The sequence below is a fragment of the Molothrus ater genome, chromosome 30 (genome assembly GCF_012460135.2).
Source record: "Molothrus ater isolate BHLD 08-10-18 breed brown headed cowbird chromosome 30, BPBGC_Mater_1.1, whole genome shotgun sequence".
In the NCBI taxonomy this organism is placed as follows: domain Eukaryota; kingdom Metazoa; phylum Chordata; class Aves; order Passeriformes; family Icteridae; genus Molothrus; species Molothrus ater.
In genome coordinates this window covers 393,906-414,916 of record NC_050507.2, presented here as the reverse complement: position 1 = coordinate 414,916, position 21,011 = coordinate 393,906, and the positions used below count along the sequence as shown (strand labels likewise).

The 21,011-nt window shown below is 60.8% G+C and overlaps 2 protein-coding genes across 4 annotated transcripts in view; one reads left to right on the top strand and one right to left on the bottom strand.

The window, feature by feature from the left end:
• The window catches only part of HDAC7 (histone deacetylase 7), a 61,095-nt gene extending 53,417 nt beyond the window's left edge, over nucleotides 1-7,678 (top strand). For all 3 annotated transcript variants that reach the window (XM_054517734.1, XM_054517735.1, XM_036399963.2), the window contains exons 12-25: nucleotides 91-301; nucleotides 947-1,080; nucleotides 1,508-1,628; nucleotides 1,848-1,897; nucleotides 2,839-2,946; nucleotides 3,337-3,392; nucleotides 3,537-3,624; nucleotides 3,842-3,961; nucleotides 4,455-4,552; nucleotides 4,653-4,771; nucleotides 4,994-5,127; nucleotides 5,250-5,334; nucleotides 5,779-5,917; nucleotides 6,207-7,678. In XM_054517734.1, the coding sequence (XP_054373709.1) occupies nucleotides 91-301; nucleotides 947-1,080; nucleotides 1,508-1,628; nucleotides 1,848-1,897; nucleotides 2,839-2,946; nucleotides 3,337-3,392; nucleotides 3,537-3,624; nucleotides 3,842-3,961; nucleotides 4,455-4,552; nucleotides 4,653-4,771; nucleotides 4,994-5,127; nucleotides 5,250-5,334; nucleotides 5,779-5,917; nucleotides 6,207-6,252 (1,509 nt within the window). In that variant the 3' untranslated portion in view covers nucleotides 6,253-7,678. The remainder of the gene's footprint in view (nucleotides 1-90; nucleotides 302-946; nucleotides 1,081-1,507; nucleotides 1,629-1,847; nucleotides 1,898-2,838; nucleotides 2,947-3,336; nucleotides 3,393-3,536; nucleotides 3,625-3,841; nucleotides 3,962-4,454; nucleotides 4,553-4,652; nucleotides 4,772-4,993; nucleotides 5,128-5,249; nucleotides 5,335-5,778; nucleotides 5,918-6,206) is intronic.
• Nucleotides 7,679-8,002: 324 nt separating this feature from the next.
• Nucleotides 8,003-20,956, bottom strand: LOC118697295 (twist-related protein 2-like). The gene is made up of 3 exons (XM_036399861.2): nucleotides 20,814-20,956; nucleotides 12,804-14,670; nucleotides 8,003-9,213 (listed from the first exon to the last, which is right to left on the bottom strand). Exon 2 carries the CDS (start codon nucleotides 13,280-13,282, stop codon nucleotides 12,809-12,811), a length of 474 nt encoding a protein of 157 aa, XP_036255754.1. The 5' UTR covers nucleotides 13,283-14,670; nucleotides 20,814-20,956; the 3' UTR covers nucleotides 8,003-9,213; nucleotides 12,804-12,808.
• Between the last annotated feature and the right edge of the window lie 55 nt (nucleotides 20,957-21,011).

Here is a 21,011-nt window from a genome sequence, read left to right as displayed (position 1 = left end):
CCGCTCAGCACACACCAAGCAGGGCTCTGTCCCCTGTCCCCCGTGCTGGGGACACCGACCCCTGTCCCCTGACGCTGTCCTTGTCCCCAGGCCCTCCTGTGGGACTCCTTCCAGCGGGTGCAGCAGCAGCTCCTCAAGCGCCAGCCCTTGGCCGACCCCCCCGTGCTCCCCCCCGGCCACCGGCCCCTGTCCCGGGCCCAGTCGTCCCCGGCCACGGCCACCGGGTCCCTCCCTGCCCAGGACACCAAGGCACTGGCCCTGCCCGTGCAGGAGCAGCCGCCCAAGCCACACTTCACCACAGGTACGGTCACACCTGCGGGGCTGGCACCGCTGGGCAGGGACAGGAGGGGACCTGGGGGTGTCCTGGGGTGGCTCCACATCGATCCGGGTCAGTCCTGGACTTGGGAGTGGCAGGAGAGAGCCGGGGGGGGCCCCTTCTCCTTATCTTGGGGGGCTTTTCCAGGCAGGGTTTGCCCACCTGGGACCTGGCTGCATTCCTGGGGTTTGGGGCAGGATCTTCCAGGATTGGGGGCAGAATCTCCCGTGGTTTGGGGCAGGATCTCCCATGGTTTGGGGGCAGAATCTCCCGTGGTTTGGGGCAGGATCTCCTGTGGTTTGGGGCAGGATCTCCCATGGTTTGGGGGCAGAATCTCCCATGGTTTGGGGCAGGATCTCCCATGGTTTGGGGGCAGAATCTCCCATGGTTTGAGGGCAGGATCTCCCATGGTTTGGGGCAGGATCTCCCATGGTTTGGGGGCAGAATCTCCCATGGTTTGAGGGCAGAATCTCCCATGGTTTGGGGCAGGATCTCCCGTGTTTTGGGGGCAGAATCTCCCATGGTTTGAGGGCAGGATCTCCTGTGGTTTGGGAGGGATTTTGGTCAGTATTTGGGGTCTCGAAGCCCCTGCAGAGGAGCTGAGGGAGCAGCTCTGGCGGTGCCTGGCAGGGCTGGTTTATGACTCGGTGATGCTGAAGCACCAGTGCTCCTGTGGGGACAACAGCAACCACCCCGAGCACGCGGGCAGGATCCAGAGCATCTGGTCCCGGCTGCAGGAGCGGGGCCTGCGCAGCCGCTGCGAGGTGAGCTGGGAGGGCTGGGCTCTCCTCCATCCCTCCTGATCCCATTCAGTCCCTCCTGATCCCATCCCACCCCTCCTGATCCCACCCTGACCCTCCTGATCCCACCCCACCCCTCCCAATCCCATCCCATCCCTCCTCCCCAGTTTGTCACCATGTCCTTGGCTCGTTCCCTGCTCTGCCCATCTCCCTCTGGGATTTGGGCTCTGCTGGATGCTGGGCACAGGGAAGAGCTGATCCCCCCAAACCAGCGAGTTTTACCAGGCCCAGCCTAACAAAACCCAGCTCTGGGCTGCCTCTGGCTCCCTGACCGCAGTTTGGGGGTGCTCAAGCTCCAGCCCTGGGGGTCCTGCCACGGCTGCAGGGGGACAGCAGGACAGGGTTGGGGGGATCCCCTGTGTGTCCCCCCGGTGACAGCCGTGTCCCCCAGTGCCTGCGGGGCCGCAAGGCCACCCTGGAGGAGCTGCAGTGCGTGCACAGCGAGCGCCACGTGCTGCTCTACGGCACCAACCCCCTCAACCGCCTCAAACTGGACAACGGCAAGCTGGCAGGTGGGTGCCACCCTGGGCAGGTGGGTGCCACCCCTGGGCAGGTGGGTGCCACCCCTGGGCAGGTGGGTACGAGCCCTAGGAAGGTGGGTGCCCCCCCTGGCACCTGTCCCTGGCCCTGGGGATGGCTCCCAGCAGCTCCCCTGGGTGCTGGGCACAGCCTGGCCCCACCCTGGTCCTGCCTGCCCAGCCCTGAGGCCCTGCTGGCCCCTCTCTCCACAGGGATCCTGTCCCAGAGGACGTTTGTGATGCTGCCCTGTGGAGGAGTGGGGGTGAGTGTTCCATCCCTGAGCCGGGTTTTGGGGTCACTGCTCCATCCCTGATCTGGGTTTTGGGGTGTGGGGTCCCTGCTGAATCCCTGCTCTGGGTTTTGGGGTCACTGCTCCATCCCTCATCCAGGTTCTGGGGTCACTGCTCCACCCCTGCTCTGGGTTTTGGGGTCCCTGCTGAATCCCTGCTCTGGCTTTTGGGGTCCCTGCTCCACCCCTGCTCTGCCCTTTGGGTAGGGCTGTTCCTTTTTGGCCCCTCAGGATCTCAGGGCAGCTCCCAAAGCCCCTGGGCTGCCTGGGCGGGGGTGTTTGATGGAGGTGTTGGATCAGGGCAGCTCGGGGTCCTTGGGGGTGTCTGAGGATCCCACTCTGCAAGGGGATCCTGGATCCAGAGCCCCTGCGGGGCTGGCAGGAGGGGGGTCCCCACTGAGGGAGGGCAGCAGTGACACAGGGACAGCAGCTCATCCCTTCTGAGGCCTCTCCATTCCCAGCTTTCCCTCCTGGTTTCTCTGCGTTCACTGCCTTCTCCTCTCCTCCTGTCCCTGTCCCTGTCCTGTCTCTCTCTTTCAGGAAGGGGCTCCCTCGGTGCCTTCCTGCTGCCTCTTCTGGTTCTGCTCCTCTCCCTGCCCGCTGTGCTGGGCACCAGCTCTGCTTTCCCTGCTCTGCCTCTTTCCCTGCTCTGTTCCTGGGTGCCCCCCTGGGCACGGGGAGCTCTCACCTGGCCCCCAGCAGAAGAGATTTTTGACTTTGTCCGGCTCTGACGTGGTGCTGATGTTTGGTTAAACACTAAAATGAGATAAACCAGGTAAAGGAGGGCGCTGGGCAGGGAGGAGAGAGTGGGGTGGCCAATGTCACCCTCGGCTGGCACAGGACACCAACCCCTGCTGGGTGAGGCTGCTGTCCCCATGTGCTGTGTCCCCCCGTGACCCGTGTCCCCTCTGCAGGTGGACAGTGACACCATCTGGAACGAGCTGCACTCGTCCAACGCCGCGCGCTGGGCCGCGGGCAGTGTCACCGAGCTGGCCTTCAAGGTGGCCACCAGGGAGCTGAAGGTAGGGGGGGCCTGGGGGGTCCCAGGGCTGTGTCACCCCATGGTTTGGGGGTCCCAGGGCTGTGTCACCCCACAGCAGGGCTGTGTCCCCCATGGCTGAAGGTCCCTGAGTGGTGTCACCCACGGTTGGGGGTTCCAGGGCTGTGTCACCCCATGGTTTGGGGTCCCAGGGCTGTGTCACCCCATGGTTTGGGGGTCCCAGGGCTGTGTCACCCCACAGCTGGGCTGTGTCCCCCATGGCTGGGGGTCCCAGGGCTGTGTCACCCCATGGCCAGGAGTCCCTGAGTGAGGTCCCCCCACATCCAGGGGTCCCAGGGCTGTGTGGCACTGGGGACAGGGGCTGTGTCCCCCTGGGGTGGCAGCTCTGACCTGGCCCCTGCTCTGTCCCCAGAACGGCTTTGCTGTGGTGCGGCCGCCCGGACACCACGCGGATCCATCCACGGCCATGTAAGGCCCCTCCCTCCCTGAGGCACCGGGGAGCCCCAAAAGCAGCTCCAGGGCTCAAAGCCACCCCAAAACCCCCCCTGGGAGCCACCCCTGCCCAGGGGGAGCTCGGGAAGGGCCCGAGGTGACTCCCACCCCTCTTCCCAGGGGATTCTGCTTCTTTAACTCGGTGGCCATCGCTGCCAGGCAGCTGCAGCAGAAGGGGAAGCTCAGCAAGATCCTCATCGTGGACTGGGTGAGTCCCCCCCGTCCCCAGGATGTCCCCAGGCTGTCCCCAGGGCCAGTTGCTGCTCCAGCTCTTGTGGGAGCGTGGCTGGAACCCCTCAGTGCGCTCAGGACTGGGGAGCAGGAGCAGATCCTGACCTGGGGGACCCAGCCCCGCCTGCTTTGGGCTCTGTGAGGTTCTGGGGCCGCCCAGCAGCTGCCAAAATCCTCTCTGGGTGTCCCTGCAGGACGTTCACCACGGCAACGGGACCCAGCAGATTTTCTACAGGGACCCCGAGGTTCTCTACATCTCCCTGCACCGCCACGACGACGGCAACTTCTTCCCGGGCAGCGGGGCTGCTGATGAGGTGGGAGGGGACAGAGGGGACAGCAGGACACAGCTGGACACAGCTGGACACAGGGGCTGAGCGGGGACAGGGCCCTGGGGGCTCCTTTCCCACCCCTGACCCTGCCTGGGCCGCCCAGCACGGGGATGGAGATGGATGGAAAGGCAGGAAAATCCCGGGGTCCTGACCCTGCTGTGGCACCGGGCAGGGGGGACAGGACCCCCAGAATGCTGAGCATGGCACAGAACAGGGGGCTGGGACCCCCAAACACCCTCCCATGGCACAGAACAGAGGGCTGGGAGCCCCAAACACCCTCCCATGGCACAAAACAGGGGGCTGGGACCCCCAAACACCCTCCCATGGCACAGAACAGAGGGCTGGGACCCCCAAACACCCTCCCATGGCACAGGACAGAGGGCTGGGACCCCCAAACACCCTCCCATGGCACAGGACAGAGGGCTGGGACTCCCACCTGGCTCCCCCAGAGCCTCACCCTGTCCTTGCTCCCTCCCAGGTGGGCGCTGGCCCTGGCGAGGGCTTCAACGTCAACGTGGCCTGGGCTGGAGGGCTCGACCCCCCCATGGGGGACCCCGAGTACCTGGCTGCCTTCAGGTAATGTCCCCATGCCCGTGTGCCATGCTCTGGGTGGGGCTGACCCCGTTCCTCATCCCCCATGTGGGGCTGACCCCATTTCCCGTCCCCTTTCCCCCAGGACCGTGGTGATGCCCATTGCCCACGAGTTCTGCCCCGACGTGGTGCTGGTGTCGGCCGGATTCGACGCAGCCGAGGGCCACCCGCCCCCCCTGGGGGGCTACAAAGTCTCTGCCAAGTGTAAGGAGGTGGCTCAGGGTGGGCTGGGACCCCCTTGGGGTCAGGTGTCCCCCCTTGGGGTGGGGTGTCCCCCTCCCACCCAGGCTGGGACCCCCGGGAAGGGGCAGCCACTCCTGGGGGAGCCATGGGAGATTTTGGGGTTGGGTTTGGGCAGGGGGAGGTGACACTCCTGGTGTCCCACAGGTTTGGGCAGGGGGAGGTGACACTCCTGGTGTCCCACAGGTTTTGGCTACATGACCAAGCAGCTGATGAGCCTGGCAGGGGGGGCCGTGGTGCTGGCACTGGAGGGGGGGCACGACCTCACGGCCATTTGTGACGCGTCCGAGGCCTGCGTGTCCGCCCTGCTGGGCCACGAGGTGAGAGCCAGGCTGGACTGGCACTGACCCTGTGCCACTGCCCTGGCCTGGGCACAGCCCCCCATGAACCTCCCATGTCCCCCAGTGCCACCACCCTCCATGTCCCCCCGTGTCCCCCACAGCCGGAGCCACTCCCCGAGGACAGCCTGAGGCAGAAGCCCAACGCCAACGCCGTGCGCTCCCTGGAGGCCGTGATCCAGGTCCAGAGTGAGTGGAAACCTGGGCCACCCCTGTCCTGGGCCACCCCTGTCCTGGGTTATCCCTAACCTGGGTTATCCCTGTCCTGGGCCACCCCTGTCCTGGGCCACCCCTAACCTGGGTTATCCCTAACCTGGGTTATCCCTGTCCTGGGCCACCCCTAACCTGGGACACCTTGTCCTGGGACACCCCTGTCTTGGGCCACCCCTAACCTGGGTTATCCCTGTCCTGGGCCACCCCTAACCTGGGACACCTTGTCCTGGGACACCCCTGTCCTGGGCCACCCCTAACCTGGGTTATCCCTGTGCTGGGCCACCCCTAACCTGGGTTATCCCTGTCCTGGGCCACCCCTAACCTGGGTTATCCCTGTCCTGGGCCACCCCTAACCTGGGACACCCTTTCCCAGGCCATCCCCTGTCCCAGTGTCCCCAGCCCCGCTGTCCCCTCCCACAGGTAGATACTGGGTGGCCGTGCAGCGCTTCGCCTCCAAGCTGGGCTGCTCCTTCCTCGAGGCTCAGCACCACGAGGCCGACGAGGTGGAGACGGTCACGGCCCTGGCGTCGCTCTCGGTGGCCGTGATGGTGGAGAAGAGGTGACATTCCTGGGACTACCCTGTGCAGGGGGGTGGCAGAGGGCAGGGCAGTGTCCCCACCCTGGATGAGGCTCTGGGCTCCTGGGAACCCCATGCTGGGCTCATCCCAAATGGAAACCCAACCAAACCCTGCTGGGAACCCCGTGCTGGGCTCATCCCAAATGGAAACCCAACCAAACCCTCCTGCCTGGGGATGGAGGTGTCAGCCCTGCCAGCAGCGTCCCCTCCTGTCCCCTCCCTGTGTCACAGCCGTGGGATGTGGCCCCTCACGTGTCCGGTTCCCTCGCAGGGCACAGGAGGAGCCCATGGAGCAGGAGGAGCCCATGAACCAGTGACCCTTGGGGACATTCCCGGCGTGGCCGGAGCCCCCGAAGATCCCGATCCCGTTCGTCCCCCTCGCTCCCGAGGCCCTGGGTGGGCCTGGACTCCTGGAAGGGACATTCCCACATCCAACAGGACGGGAGCACGGAGAGCCCCGAGCCTGGACCGTGCCCAAAGCCCCCCCCCAATTTTGGGACCCCTCGAGGGGGTGAAGCCCCCCCAGCCCTGCAGCACTGACCCCCCCCATCCCGGGACCCTCCTCAGCGGGAAGGGCCGGACGTTGGGATGGACGCTCGGACCACCCTGGGGACAGCTCCCAGAGCCCAGGAGGAGCATCCTGGGGTTTGCTCCATGGGATGGGATCTCTGTGCCCTCTCCAGAGGGTCCCTGGCTCCTCTCACCCTGCTGGGGCACAGGGACAGAGCGGCAGGGACAGGGCTGGCAGCTCAGAAGCATCCCCAGGAAGGTTTAGGGCATCCCAAGGAAGGTTTGGAGGTCCTCAAGGAAGGTTTGGGGCATCCCAAGGAAGGTTTGGGGCACCCCAAGGAAGATATGGAGCCCCCCAAGGAAGATTTGGAGCATCCCAAGGAAAGTTTTGAGCTCCCCAAGGAAGATTTGGAGCATCCCAAGGAAAGTTTGGAACTCCCCAAGGAAGGTTTGGATCCTCCCAAGGAAAGTCTGGAGCTCCCCAAGGAAGGTTTGGAGCATCCCAAGTAAGATTTGGATCCTCCCAAGGAAGGTTTGGAGCTCCCCAAGGAAGGTTTGGATCCTCCCAAGGAAGGTTTGGATCCTCCCAAGGAAGGTTTGGAGCTCCCCAAGGAAGGTTTGGAGCCCCCCAAGGAAGATCTGGAGCCCCCCAAGGAATGTCTGGAGCCCCCCCAGCGAGGACAGAGCGGGGCCGGGTGCGGGCAGTGCCCGGGGTCCCCCCTGCCCTCGCTGCCCCCTGCCCCAGTTTGCACTATGGACCCTGCCAGCCCTGATGTGAACCCGACTCCTCTTCCTGGGGGAATTTTGGGTGCCTCGAGCCCCTTCCAGCCCCCCGAGGCCCTGGCTGGGTGGGGGTCCAGCCCCTGAGCCCCTCCCCAGCCCAGGCTCCCCAATTCCCACTGGGGATCCCCCAGGGATGCCCAAACCCCCTCGGTCCTGTCCCCATCCCTGTCCCTGACCTGGGGTGACAGGGGCAGATCCAGAGCCTCCAACCCGAGGCTTCCACCCCAATTTCCCCTTCCCATTTCCCCAAAAGCCTTCCCTGCACCCTGAGGGGCTCCAGGAGCAGGCCCTGTCCTGGGGCTCTGGGGACAGAGGGGACAGAGGGGACACAGAGGGGACACAGCCCTGGGGACAGAGGGGACACAGCCCGGGCTGAGCTGGGCGTGGGGAAGCTCCGGCCGCGGTGGCGGGAAGAGATTTTGTATAAAAACAAAACAAAACAAAACAAAAAAAAAAGAAATTTTAAAAGAAAAAAAAGGAATCAAAACCCTTGGTGTGGCTCAGGGTGGGGGTCCTTGGGTGGAGGGGGAGTGGAGGGACCTCCCAAGCTCCATCCTGCTGGAGTTTACCAGGAGGAATCCACCATGCACAGGATGACGTTTTCCTCATTTTAAGGGTTTTTGGCTCATTTTAATTTTTTTTTCTCATTTAAAATGCAGGGATTTTTTTTAAACAAACAAGATGCACCAAAATACTTGAAAATGTTCTTTTAAAAATATATTTCACCTTTAAAAAAAAAAAAAAAGGTTGGAAGCTGGAGTCTCACTCCACAGATAAGTTTTTGCCCTTTATTTTTCAAGCACAATTTATTATTTTTTGAAAGAAGATTTTAAGTTCTGAAGCCGATTTTGTTTCTCAGCTGTAAAATCCTTCCCGTGAGGCGCCGAACGAAGCCACCACAGCCTCGTTTTTAACAGAACTCTGATTTTTTTTTAAGCACCTCCAGATTTTTTTGAAGGCTGCAGTCGACTCCCCAGAGCAGGGAATCCACTCCCACTGCACATAAAAATTGGGAATAGGGTAGAAAAAGTCACTCTGGGCCTTCCCGTGGCTCCTCCGTGGCTTCTCTGGTGCGCCCCAAACCTGATCACAACTGGAATTCCTCTCCCATGGAATATTTGGGGGCTCAGGTCTGTTGCAGCCTCCCTGGAAGGGATTTCCCCCCTCTTTTTTCTGTTGTAACAGGCAAAAAAACCTGATTTTTTTTTTCCTTATTCCAATAAAAGCGGCCCAGCCGAGGGAGGTGCAGGGGGGAGCCGGCAGCACCATTCCCTAGGAAAAACGAGGATTGAACCCTGGAAAATTCCCCTTGGGCTTTATTGGGGTCATTTTGGACACCCCAAAACCTCCATCGTCCTTTCCCCACACCCCCAAAAGATCCCAAACCCGTTCAGAGTTCCCAAAATGGCTCCAAAATCCCAAAATTCCCAACGGCTCCGTCTCCAGCTTTGATTCCCGATAAATCCCGAGGAATTGGGAGCTCCCACCGGGGCGTTGGTGGGGCCCATCCGTGGGGCAGGGGGTGCCTGGGGGGGTCAGCAGCCCCCAAATCCCCCTGAATCCTCATCATCCATGGGAACACAATCCATGGGATCGTCCCGGCGTGGAGCCTCCGGAGCGGGATGAAAGCGGGGGGGGACCCCCGAGGTCCTTGGGGGGCTCCAGCCCTTCCCCTTCTCCTCATCCTGGAGGAATTTTCCTGCTCGAGGCAGCTCTAGGAAGGGCTCGGCTTCCCAGCGGTCCCGCAGGAGGAAATTGGGATCTGGGGGTTCCTTACCTGCGAGCCCACAATAAATCACAGCCCCGAGTTCCTCCAGAGCATCTGAACCGACTCAAACCCGCTCCTGCTGCGGCTCCCTCGGGCTCATCCCTAAAGTTTTTGGGGTCCCTGGGGCTGTCAGGGGTTTGGGGGTCATTCCCTCCTCTCTCCAGGGAGGTTCCTGTGGAGTTTTGGGTGCTGGAGCTGCTTCCATCGAGGCGGAGACCTGGGGGGAGACAGTGGGGTCAGCTTGGGCTCAGCTTCCCAAAATCCTACAAATCCATTCCCTCAAGCCAGCAGGGTCAGGCTGGGCTGCCTTCCCAAAATCCTACAAATCCATTCCCTGGGGAGAGACAGTGGGGTCAGGTTGGGCTCAGCTTCCCAAAATCCTACAAATCCATTCCCTGGGGAGAGACAGTGGGGTCAGGTTGGGCTCAGCTTCCCAAAATCCTACAAATCCATGCCCTGGAGCCAGCAGGTTTATTCCATCCCCTCCCACTTTGTCTCTGGCTTTTTCCTCCTCACCGAGAGCTTCCCCTCTCTGGAGAGGAGCCTGGGAAGGGATAAATCAAATCCTCCAGGAATTCGGCCCCGGGAAGGGCTGAGGATAGAGGGGAAAATCCCCCAAAGGCCGAGGTGTGAGCCCTTGGAATGGGTGATGGGCACATCCAGGGGCTCGAGCACAATGAGCAGCCAAAATTCCAGAGTCATGGCCAAGGCAGGAGCATCCCAACCCAGCCCATGGGAAAATGGATCAGCTCCCTGAGCCCAGCGAGGTCTGATCCCAAAAAAACCCCTCCGGTGGGATTTTGGGAGCCTCTGGAGGGTTGGACAAGGTTTAACACCAAAAACCCTCCCGGGGGGATTCCAGGGCTGCCCGAGGGCTGTGGGAGCTTTGGGAGGAGCCCAGCGCTGCAGGATTTGGGATGGAGAAGCTCATGGAGCTCCCTCCTCGCCCTCCCTCGGCATCCCCGCCTTTGTCCGCCCCAGGAACGGGAGCTGAGGCGGGCACGGGCGGTCCCGCAGCTCCTCCCGCGGCTCCTCCCGCGGCTCCTCGTTCCCCCTCTGCTGCCGGAACCTTCCCTGACAGCCGGGATGAAAAACGGGCTCGTTCCCGAGGCATTCCCGGGGCCCAGGCAGCTCCAGCGAGCTCCTTGCAGGGGCCATAAACCCGGGGATATTTCCTCCTTCCCCAGGGCTGGATCCGTGATTTTCTGTCTGGATTAATTTTAACTAATCCTCAGCAGTGCAGGGACTCTGCCATGGAGAGCAGCTCCGTCCCTCTGGGTGGTTTTTTCTATTTTTAGTGAAAATGTGGAGGTTTTTGATGGAAAAACGAACCCAGCAGCTCTGGTCGTGCCCGTGACAATTCGGGGGATTTTGGGGAATGTCCCACATCCCTCACCAGGGCAGCTCCTCCTGCCCCTCCAACACCTCCCCTTCCACCCCGAGTGAAAACACAGCTCTGGGAAGAGCAGATTTTGGGGAACCCTCCGGCCTCCAAACCTGCTCTGTTCCGGGGGAAATCCCAGGGGCACCAAATCACCCAGGAACAGATTTCCCGGGATTCCAGCAGCTCCTCACCTCTCCTGAGAACCCAGCCCCAAACTGGGGGTCCCGGACCACCCTGAGCACTTTAACCTGGGGGCTGGATCCACTTTATGGGACAGATTTGGGGTGGGAAGGGATCCCTACTCTCCTGCCCGGCTGCAGAGGGATCCGGGGGGGTTTAAAGCAGCTGGAGATGGATTTCCTGAGCAGGGAAATAATAGGGAATAGGGAACAGGGATGGGAGCTGTTCCCGAGCTCCCCCAGTGCCCCGGAGCAGCGAGAGGTGTTTATAAATAAAAGCAAATGAAGCAGCCGCCAGACAAAGCCGATTCCAGGCGAGAGCAACAGTCCCCAAAGGGAAGATTTATCCAAGGTCTTTCAGGAGAGACAATTAAGTGAGGGCAACGCGAGAGAGGCGATAAATCCAGGGAGACAAATGAAGGGCAAGGAACATCAGCCCTCAGCCTCTCCCCCCGGCAGTTCCAGCTCCCAGCCTCATTTTCTCCTCCAGCAGGGAAAGAAACCATTTTAATGTGCTCAAGACTCTGCCGAGAAAAGCTGAGCCGGGGGAACTTCAAACGTGATTTCTGTTGCCTGAGGGCTCCATCCCTCTTTTTCCCCGGCTGATGTCTCCTGGTTAACAAGGGCACATCCAGCTTTTCCAGCCCCCTTTGATATTTAATAGGCCGAGTTCCACCATCCAGGGGCTGCTTTCCATTAGGAAATCCCAACCCCGAGCTCCGGGGTCGTTCACAGAGCCTCCCCAGCCCGGCACCGCTTCCCCCGCGGCTCTTCCCTGGTTTTGGGGTTTTGCTGGGAGAATCCCCGTCCCTCTCGTCCCTGCCTGGCTGGGATTGTTCACCGGGACCCCAAAACGCCGCAGGCTTGCCCGGGGAGCGCGATTCCCTCCCCAGCTGGAGGATGCAGGCGCGGAGACGCTCGGGGTGGATTTTACCGGGAATGATGATCCCGCTGTGCTCACGGGAGCTCTCCAAAGTGACTGAAGGGTCTTTAATCCCTCTGTTTATCCCTCGGCTCTGCCAAGAACTCGGCTTAAATAAACAGCTCTGGGAGCCGCGTCGGGTTCCGCACACAGAGGGAGCAAAAATGGGTCTGGGGGTGCTGGGGAGGGGGCTCAGCCTCCCCCACCTCCCCAGGGCAAAGGGATTTTAGTCAGGCTTTGTAAAATTCGGGATGAGGTCGTGCCAAGCAGCTTCCCTGTCTTTGGGGAGAGCCCCCACAACACCCCCAAAAAGACTGGAGAATCCAACCCCAAAGTGCCAAACCCAGAAGGGGGTGCCCAGAGGAGGGTGAGGGGTCCGGGGGGGCACGGGGGGCTCAGCATCCCGACTGGTCCTGGTGGATTTTGGGCATCCCAAGTGAGGACAAGGGGCCACCCGCTCCTCCTCTGGCCAGCCCCGAGGGGAGGTGACCCGGCAAGGACAGGATTTAATGTCTGAAACAACAGGGTCTGCCCCTAAAAATTGATATTTTTACGTGAATTTAACAAAGTGCCAGATTTCCTGCTGGCTGGGAGGGATCTGGCTGGCAAAGGCAGTTTCAAGGTGGCCCATCCTGAAAGGAAATCCCCTGGGAGATGCTCGGCACCCCGAGCCAGCCCTGGCACTTCCACGGCCTCCAATTCGGGGCTGTTCGGTGCCTGAGGAGAGGCAGGAGGAGCCCAGGTCCTGTCTGGGGGCAGCGGGGCCCCTCGGGAGCCGGGGTCCCGTGAGGCATCCCCGGAGCTCCTGGCTCAGGAATGTCCTCTGGAACTTTCTGTTCCTGCTCTGTGGGAAGTGCCGGCGCCTCGTTGACCCCGCTCCTCCCATTCCCGATTCCTCCCAGCCCTAAAACTCTGAATTTTGGGTTATTCCCCTCTCAGCATCCTGAGCTGAGTCCATCAGATTTCCCTATACAGTGCAGGATTCCCATGGATCCAACGGGATCACGGATCCCATCCTGAGTGCAGAGCTCTGGGAGAGGAGCAGGGGAAGCCAGGCAGGCTGCAGGACACGAGGCCACCCCAGGGCAGGGCGGGTTTGACACCTCAGCAGCTCCAGCAAGACCAGGATGGGATTTGGGAATAAATCAGATTTTTAAAACCCCCTTTTGAACCTTTCCTACCCCTGCTGAGTGGGATCAGCTTGGGAACCGCCACCTCCTCCCGCTCTGGAGTCTGCTGGGACAAATCCCTCATGCCCAGAGCGCCAGGGGGGCGGCCACGATTCCCAGCGGGTGACACGGCGGTGACGCGGCCACACGTACCCGGCTCAGTGCGACGCCGACATGGACCAGGCGCCCTCCATCCTCCACACGGAGAAGGCGTAGCTGAGCCTCTCGTGGGCCAGGAAGTTGCAGCTGGTGGCGACCTTGTGGTCCAGCTCGTCGCTCTGCAGCACCTGGCACAGGAAGTCGATGTAGCGAGCGGCCAACTTGAGCGTCTGGATCTTGCTGAGCTTGTCCGAGGGCAGCGTGGGGATGATCTTGCGCAGCTCGGCGAAGGCGTCGTTGAGGGACTGGGTGCGCTGGCGCTCCCGCACGTTGGCGATGACGCGCTGGGCGTGGGCGTCCTCGGGGGGCTGCGGGGCCGGGCTGCGCCGGCTGCGCTTGCCCTGAGCCTCGGGGGCTCCGCCAGGGCCCTGCCCGCGCTTGCGGCCGCTCTTCCTGGGCAGCCGCTCGGCCTCGTCCTCGCTGGTGGCCGCGCTGCCCTCGGGGGACTCCGGGGAGAGGTTTTCCTCCTTCATCTCCTCGGCTCCCTGGGCTCCCGAGGCGCGGCCCGGAGCATTCGCCCTGGGGCTCCCCGGGCGCCCCAAGCCCCGCAGAGCCCTCCAAGGAGCTCCTTGGCTTTTCCTTTGGGCCAGGAGAGGAGGGCTCTGGGATGACTTCGGGAACGGCTCCTGCTGATAGGGCGAGCGGGGCGGGGGCGGACCAGGCGCAGACCAATGCAGGGGAACGCCAGCGGCTCTGGAGCTTATGGGTTCCAGATTTCCTCTCTCCCTCCCCACCGCCACCCCGAGCCCTCCGGCACAGATGCTCCGGCTGCCGCCCGGATGTCAGGGACGTTCTCGGTGCCAAGGGAGCCCCAGCCATGGAGCTCGGCGGTGGCTTTGGGGGAGATTTTAAAATGATTTTTCAACCCAGTTGACCCCACAAAGAAATATCCCCTTGTTTGGGGTGGAGGAGGAGACTTTCACCTGTGAGGGAGCCAGGTGGGGATGTGGAGCCACAGGAGTTGCAATGAGCGGGTCAGGAACTCCCAAAACCCAAAGGAAGAAGGACCCAAAGGGAGATCGGCATTCGTAGGGCTCTTGAGGAAAGGCTTCAGTCAAAATGAGCTTGAGTTTGTGTCCATTTGTCCATCCACCAGGCCATTCCTTCATCCATCCATCTGTCCATCCATCCATCCATCCATCCATCCATCCATCCATCCATCCCCCTCATCTCCCTCATCACCCTCATCCATCACCAAATTCCTGTCAAGTAAATCCAGCGGCTCCTGGGTGGAAGTGGAAAAGGAAGAGGAACAGGAAATGGAAGAGGAAGGGGAGCAGGAAGAAGAAGGGGAAGGGCAGGACCTCTCCGCTCTCTGGGAATCCCCCAGGAGGACGGGATTGGGGCCGGATCCGGAGCCCTCCGCTCCAGCAGCGCTGCTGAGGGCTGGGGAACTGCCACCAGCTCCAGCTGAGGCTCAGCCTGTGCCTGGCCTTTATTCCTTCATTAATTCTTCTCTTTTTTTTTTTCTTTTTCTTTTTTTTTTTTTTTTTTTATTGTTTTCCTTTTAAAAGAAAATAAAATTGAATTGAATTTCGCCAGGAGAAGGGTTCTGGCCGGGGGAGGGGAGGTTTGGGATCGGGGCTGGGATCCCGGAGCGAAGGGAGGAACACAATGAGCTTTGAAGTGCAGGAAGGAGCAGCCCCACACCCCAAGGGGCTTTTGTCCCCACATTTGGAGGGGTTGTGGTTTTTCCCTCAAACATTTCAATTTGTTCTTTCAGTGAGCATTTTTTTGGGAGGATATTCATCCAAACTTCTCATGGAAAGGTCACGAGGCACCAAAGTGGTTTCAATAACTCCTCCAGCTCGCTGGGGGTTTTTCTGGTGCTGATTTTGACACATCGGGGAAAATTTCAAGCCTTAAAGAAAAAGAAAACAACTGAGCCAAGCCCAGCTCACTTGACTCAGGGAGAAGTCACCAGATGGGAGATTTGAATTCCCAATTCCCACCAATTCCTGGCCCCTCTGGACACGTCCCCTCCTGGTTTCCCTCTACCCCCTCACATCCATCACCCCTCAGGAGGATTTTGGGGGCTTTTTGGGGGAATCTCCTCCCAAGAGGATTTTGGGGGCTTTTTGGGGGAATCTCCTCCCAAGAGGATTTTGGGGGGTTTTTGGGGGAATCTCCTCCCAAGAGGATTTTGGGGGCTTTTTAGGGGAATCTCCTCCCAAGAGGATTTTGGGGGGTTTTTGGGGGAATCTCCTCCCAGGGGACAAGGGGCAGGACAGCAGGAAACAGCCTCGAGTGGCGCCACCAAGGGTTTAGGTTGGACGTTGGGAAAATTCCTCGTGGGCAGGACCCTCCAGCCCAGGGCAGGGGTGGGGTCCCCATTCCTGGGGGGTTTCAAAGTGGAGGTGGCACTTGGGGACATGGTCAGGGTGGCCTTGGCAGTGCTGGGGAAGCATTTGGTGCTCTCAGAGGATTTTGTTTTGCTTTGTTTTGAGATTTTCTTTCCAAGCTCCTTTTCTTTGTTCCGGAGGACAAAAATAATCCCCGTTTCATCCCGCATGAAGGAAGAAAAAAAAAAAAAAACCAACAAAAAGAAGAGGATAACGCTGATAAATGGGGAAGATGAAAGGGAGCTGGGAACAGCTGCTGCCCCTGGAGGCCGGGAAGCGCCTCGAGACCCGCAGGTTTTTCCAGTTACGGCGGCCCCGAGTGGAAACAGCTGCGGGGCGGCCAAAACCGCGCAGCATCCCCGCCCGTGTGGTTGCCGCGGCAACCGCGGGGAATTTGGGGCGCCGGGATCGGGCCGGGAAGGGGAACCCGCGGGGCTTTGATCCCGGCTGATGGATGGATGGCCCGCGATCCTTTCCCCAGCACGGTGACCTCGCGCTCCTGGAAGGCGCCGGGATCTGTCAGAACGCGGAGCTGGAGGTGGAACGGGGGGCCAGGGGGTCCTGGGGGGTCCCGGGGGTTCCTGGGAGCGATCCCAGAGTTTTCCTGTGGGATGGGGTCGGGATGAGCCACGGGAGGGACCCCACGGGTGCTGCCCCCCATCCCTGGGCTGGGCCCATCCTGTTCCACTTAATTCCGACACGTGAAAGTTTCTTCTCCCTTTTCTCCCCCATCTGCTCCCATCTGGCCATCAAAGCAGCCAGGAACTGTCCTGAGCTCTCCCAGCACGGAGCTGGGAATGTTGGGAATGTTGGAAATGCTGGGATGAGCCCCTCTGAGCCCTTCCTGACCTCCAGAGCTGCCCTTGGGTCGGCACCGACCCCGAATCCTGCCTGGATCTGCCATAGATCCCTTAAGGATCCTGCTGAGGAGAAAAGGTCCCCATGAGCTTCCCCCATTTCCTCCAGGCCTCTCCTCCTGCTTTGTCCCCCCGGAGCTCCCCAGGAGGAGTCCCCAGGGGCTGGGGATGGGGACAGCAGGGGACAAACAAGGATTCCCGGGGAATGGGAGCAAGGGGACTCTGCAGGCCAGGAAAGGAACGGGAAGGAGGGAGCGGGAGCTGCTGTCCTGCACCTCGGGAGCGAATCAAAACCCCTGGCAGTGTCCAAGGCCGGGCTGGGATCCTCCAGCATCCAACTCCTGGGCACCTCTGGCAGCTCTGACTCCAGTTCCAGGCATCCCGAGGAGCACCCATGCCCTTTGTCTCCCCACTCTCTCCTGCACACGATCCCCAATCCCAATAAAAATCCCAATAAAAACCCCAACAAGGCCAGAAAATTAGATAATTTTTCCTCCCTCAATGCACTGAACCTGGTTCACTTTAAAGGGAATTGGATTTGGGAAAATCTGTGTGGTTTGTGTGCAGGGAGCTGGGGCAGATCCAGAAAAAATCCCAAAAAATCCATCCCGCCCTCGGCCTGCCCCACGCTGAGCCACAGGATCCTCCGGTGGAGCATCAGCTCAGGAATTTGTGGGAATCAGCACCCGCTCAAGAATTTGTGGGAAAGAGGAGTCCAGGAGTGCCCTTAGCAACCAGACAAACATTTGTGGGGGTTCTGTTCCATCCTGGAGGGAAAAACCCTCTGGAAAAATCCAGGAATGGCGGAGTTGGGAGGGCAGGGGGTGAATTTGCCCCAGGGGTCCCTTCCCAGAAGATTTTCCCCATGGAGCAGACCTGGGATGCTGCTCCCACACAAACTCATCCCTCATGCTCCTGCTCACGGCAAACCTGACAGGAATTTGGGGTTGGGAACTGGGAGGGAGCAAAAATGGGAACAAAATTGGTTTTTTTTTTATCCCAGAGCTGGGTCCCATCCAGGGGAAGAGGGAGACACTCTGGAGAACCTGCAGTAAATCCCAGTTTTCCTTGGGATGTTATCCAAGAGAAGCAGAGCCTGTGAGTGGGATGGGGATGGGGAGGGATGGAGGGATGGATGGAGGCATGGATGGATGGAGGGATGGATGGATGGATGGAGGGATGGATGGATGGATGGATGGATGGATGGATGGATGGATGGATGGAGGGATGGATGGATGATGGATGGATGGATGGATGGATGGATGGATGGATGGATGGATGGATGGATGGATGGATGGATGGAGGGATGGATGGATGATGGATGGATGGATGGATGGATGGATGGATGGATGGATGGATCCATGGATGGATGGATGGATGGATGGATGGATGGGTGGATGGATGGATCCATGGATGGATCCATGGATGGAACCACATCCCAGAGGAACGCTGAATTATTTTTGTGGGAGCAGCTCTGAGATCCCTCAGAGCTGCCTCCGGTTCCTGCCTCTCTGCTGGGCCAAACTGGAGCCCAAAGGGGGCTCAGAAAAGCCCCTGGAGCTGCAAACCACGCCCGGAGCCACTGCCCATGGATGTCCCCAGCCCCTCAGACCATCCAGGGTGGGGGTTCCTGGCAGGAGCAGGGAAAGGACCCCACTGTCCCGGAGCTCTCCCCATCCCAGAGCCGCCCCCACCCCCTCGCAGCCCCGCAGCACATCTGGGACACCCCTGGAGCCTTCAAAGCCGTGTCTGGGGAGAGACGAAAGGCCCGGCTCAACTCCTGGCCGGAGATGAAAGGAAAGCTCTCCCTCGGCGGCTGGAACGAGTTCGCGGTGCTCCGGAGCGGGGCTGCAGGGGCCCATTTCCTGCCCGCCTTTCCAGAGGGACTCCGCAGCACATTCCCGGGGTGGCCAAGCCCGAGAGGGCTCCGGGCTGCCCGAGGGGCTCCCGGGATGCATCCCTCATCTGGGGGGGATGAGGGGCAGTGGGACGGGGAGGGAAAAGCTCCTCCAGGACCAGCCCGGGGCGGGGGAGCGGCTGCCGGGCGGATGCGAGCGACAGATTTTCCTCATTTCGTCCCAGGAAATTCTATTCCGATTAAAAGGCGTTTGATCTGCGCGGAGCGGGCGGGGGGAGGCCGGGCTAGGGTTGGGTTTCTCTGCCATTGTTGGGCTTTATGGGGGTTTGTGAAGCGGCTCAAAGCTCCCAGGATTTCGCGGCTGCAGGATGTGGAGTTGAATTTTGGGGTTTGTGAAAAGGTGGAGGAGGAAGGGATGGAGCCCTGAGCGTCCCAGGGCTCCTCCTCTGCCGGTTTTCCAAAGGGTTGATCCCTCTCCATCAGGGAAGGGGAATCCTCCAGCTCCTCACCCCCTCCATCACCAGGAATTAAATGAATAGAAGGGTTCTTCCCAGGCTGCAGAAATGTCCCAGTGTCCTGGGGACTTGGGGGTTCTCAGGGGGACCACGGGGTCTTGTGGAATTTGGGAAGGAATGAAGGGAAGCAGGGACCCTTCCTTGGGAAGTGGTTCCAGCCCAGCTTCAGGCTGAGAAGGAGCAGAGGGACCCCCAGAGGGGCCGGGACCCCACGATGACCCCTTGCCTTGGCCCCTTTGGGCTCTCCACAAACCCCAAACCCCATCCTGAAGGCTCTTCCCAGCTATCCCAGCCTGGGGATGTTCAGCCTCCTCATTAAGCACTGGGCCCATATTGAATCGTTTTATCCCTTTGGTTGCTCTCCAAGCTGAGAATTGTCCTAAAAATAACCATTCCCAGTTCTGTGTGTGATGTTCCCCCCCCTTTTCCCAGCCCCTGGCTCCGTCCCAGCTCCCCCAGCTCCGGTGAGTTCATCCCGACACCAAAACTGCTCCGCTGGGGATCTTTAATCCCAGAGCTGCTCTCACCCAAAGCCCGGCTGGAGCACGAGGATTCCCTCGGCAATGGCAGCAGACTGGGCTCGTGTCCGAGCGTCCGGCGCTCTCCCAGCTGGACACAGCCCTGGGAGCCAGGACACTCCTTTGGGATTCCTGGCTCCAGCCCCAAGCTCTTCCTCAGGGACTCTTCCAGATCCCCAGGATGCCGTGAGTGAGGTGGAATTTGGGGGATTTTCTGATTTTTCCCAGCTGGGGAACAAAGGGCAAATCCAGGCTGAGCCAGCGCCGTGTCCAGGGAGCAGGGACACCACGTGTGGTGACATCCCCGTGTCCTGGAAGGTTTGGGACACGCTCCTGTCCGTGCCTGTGCACTTCGCCCTTCTAGCTCCAATGCCCAGGGAATGCCACAGACTTTCAGGGGAAGGATTCCCTGGGAACAGCAACCTGCAGGTCCCTCCAGGTCTGTCCCCAAGCCCAGACCCTCCTACAGGTCCCTCTAGGTCTGTCCCCAAGCCCAGACCCTCCTACAGGTCCCTCTGGGTCTGTCCCCAAGCCCAGACCCTCCTACAGGTCCCTCTAGGTCTGTCCCCAAGCCCAGACTGTGCTGCAGGTCCCTCTGGATTTGTCCCCAGACCCTCCTGCAGGTCCCTCCAGGTCTGTCCCCAAGCCCAGACCCTCCTGCAGGTCCCTCTGGATTTGTCCCCAGACCCTCCTGCAGGTCTCTCTGGATTTGTCCCCAGACCCTCCTGCAGGTCCCTCCAGGTCTGTCCCCAAGCCCAGACCCTCCTGCAGGTCCCTCTGGATTTGTCCCCAGACCCTCCTGCAGGTCCCTCTGGATTTGTCCCTAGACCTTCCTGCAGGTCCCTTTAGGCCTGTCCCCAAGCCCAGCCTGTCCCCAAGGCCAGCACCACCCTTTGGAAGGCCCAGGACCCGTCTGCTGCAGCCCCAGAGCTGCTCTGGGGACACCCAGCCAGGATTGGTGTCCCTGCACACGAGGACAGTGTCCCCAGCACCTTCCTCCCCCCCCCAAAGCCACCTGGAGGGTCCCCAGCCCCACGAGGCTCATCCGGAGCCTTTGAGGCGCCGCTTCCGCCCTCGCCACATCTTGAGAGCAGATTGGGAAAATGCAAAAAACCTGTGCTTCCCCGCTGGGTGCCTTTGAATCCCTCCACGGGCAGGAAAAGTGGGACTGGAGCCACTGCTGGACCTTGGGAGGTGCTGAGACCCCCCCAGTGGGTCCCAGTGGGTCCCACAAGGGCCCTCCATGATCCTAAATACCCCCCCAAAATCCAGCAGAGGCTCCCCAGTTCCTGAAGATTCCTCAGGCAGCCCAGCACGAGGGAGTGAGGAATGGTGCAAAGGGAAAAATGGGCAATTCCATGAAAAATGGGGCTGGGAAAGGCTGGTGCAGGCAGAGAATGGGGTGGGGTGGCTGGGACTTTGTGGGGGCTGTGGGGAGAGAAGGGGATGGGTTTGAGTCTCCTGGGAAGTTTTTGGAGCCACCAGGGCCTCTGTCCTCTCCTGTCCCAGTGCCAGGGGATGGGAATTCCAGCTGGGATCCTTCCCTCACCCCAGGGCTGGGTCCCTGTGGGGACTTGGGTCACCCCTGCAGGGCCACGCTGAGCTCCTTAGTGGCCCCCAGGCACAGGGATGTCGCTGTTTTGGGGATGTCCCCGGTTTTGGGGTGTCCCAGGTGGTTTTGGGGTGTCCCAGGTGGTTTTGGGGTCTCGTTCGCCCCCCCCAGCCCGGGCTGTGCCACTGCCGCCCTCTGGCGGCTCCTGCGGGCCCTGCACCCGGTGTCCCCAGGGTGTCCCCAGTGTGTCCCCTCCCCTGGACCCCACTCCGTGGTCAGTGATGGGATTGGGATGGGACTGGGAATGGGAACTCACTCGGGGCTGGCCCCAAAGCCCCCCTGAAGCCCCCCCTGCCCCTCACCCGTTTCCAAAGAAAGGGATGGAATCATCATCACTTCCCCAAAAATCCCTTTGGGCCGAAATCCCGGAGTCCCAAGGGATTTGTGAGGGGAAAATCCACCTCAGACGCCCTGTGGATGAGGAAGTGAGGGGTTAAACACTCCCCAACACCCCAAAAGGGGCCATTCCCACCCGTCCTTCCCAGGATCCCAGGGAACTC

What these genes read in the sequence shown, in the direction of transcription:
- LOC118697295 (XM_036399861.2), bottom strand. Translation starts at nt 13,282, where the DNA reads ATGAAGGAGGAAAACCTCTCCCCGGAGTCCCCCGAGGGCAGCGCGGCC.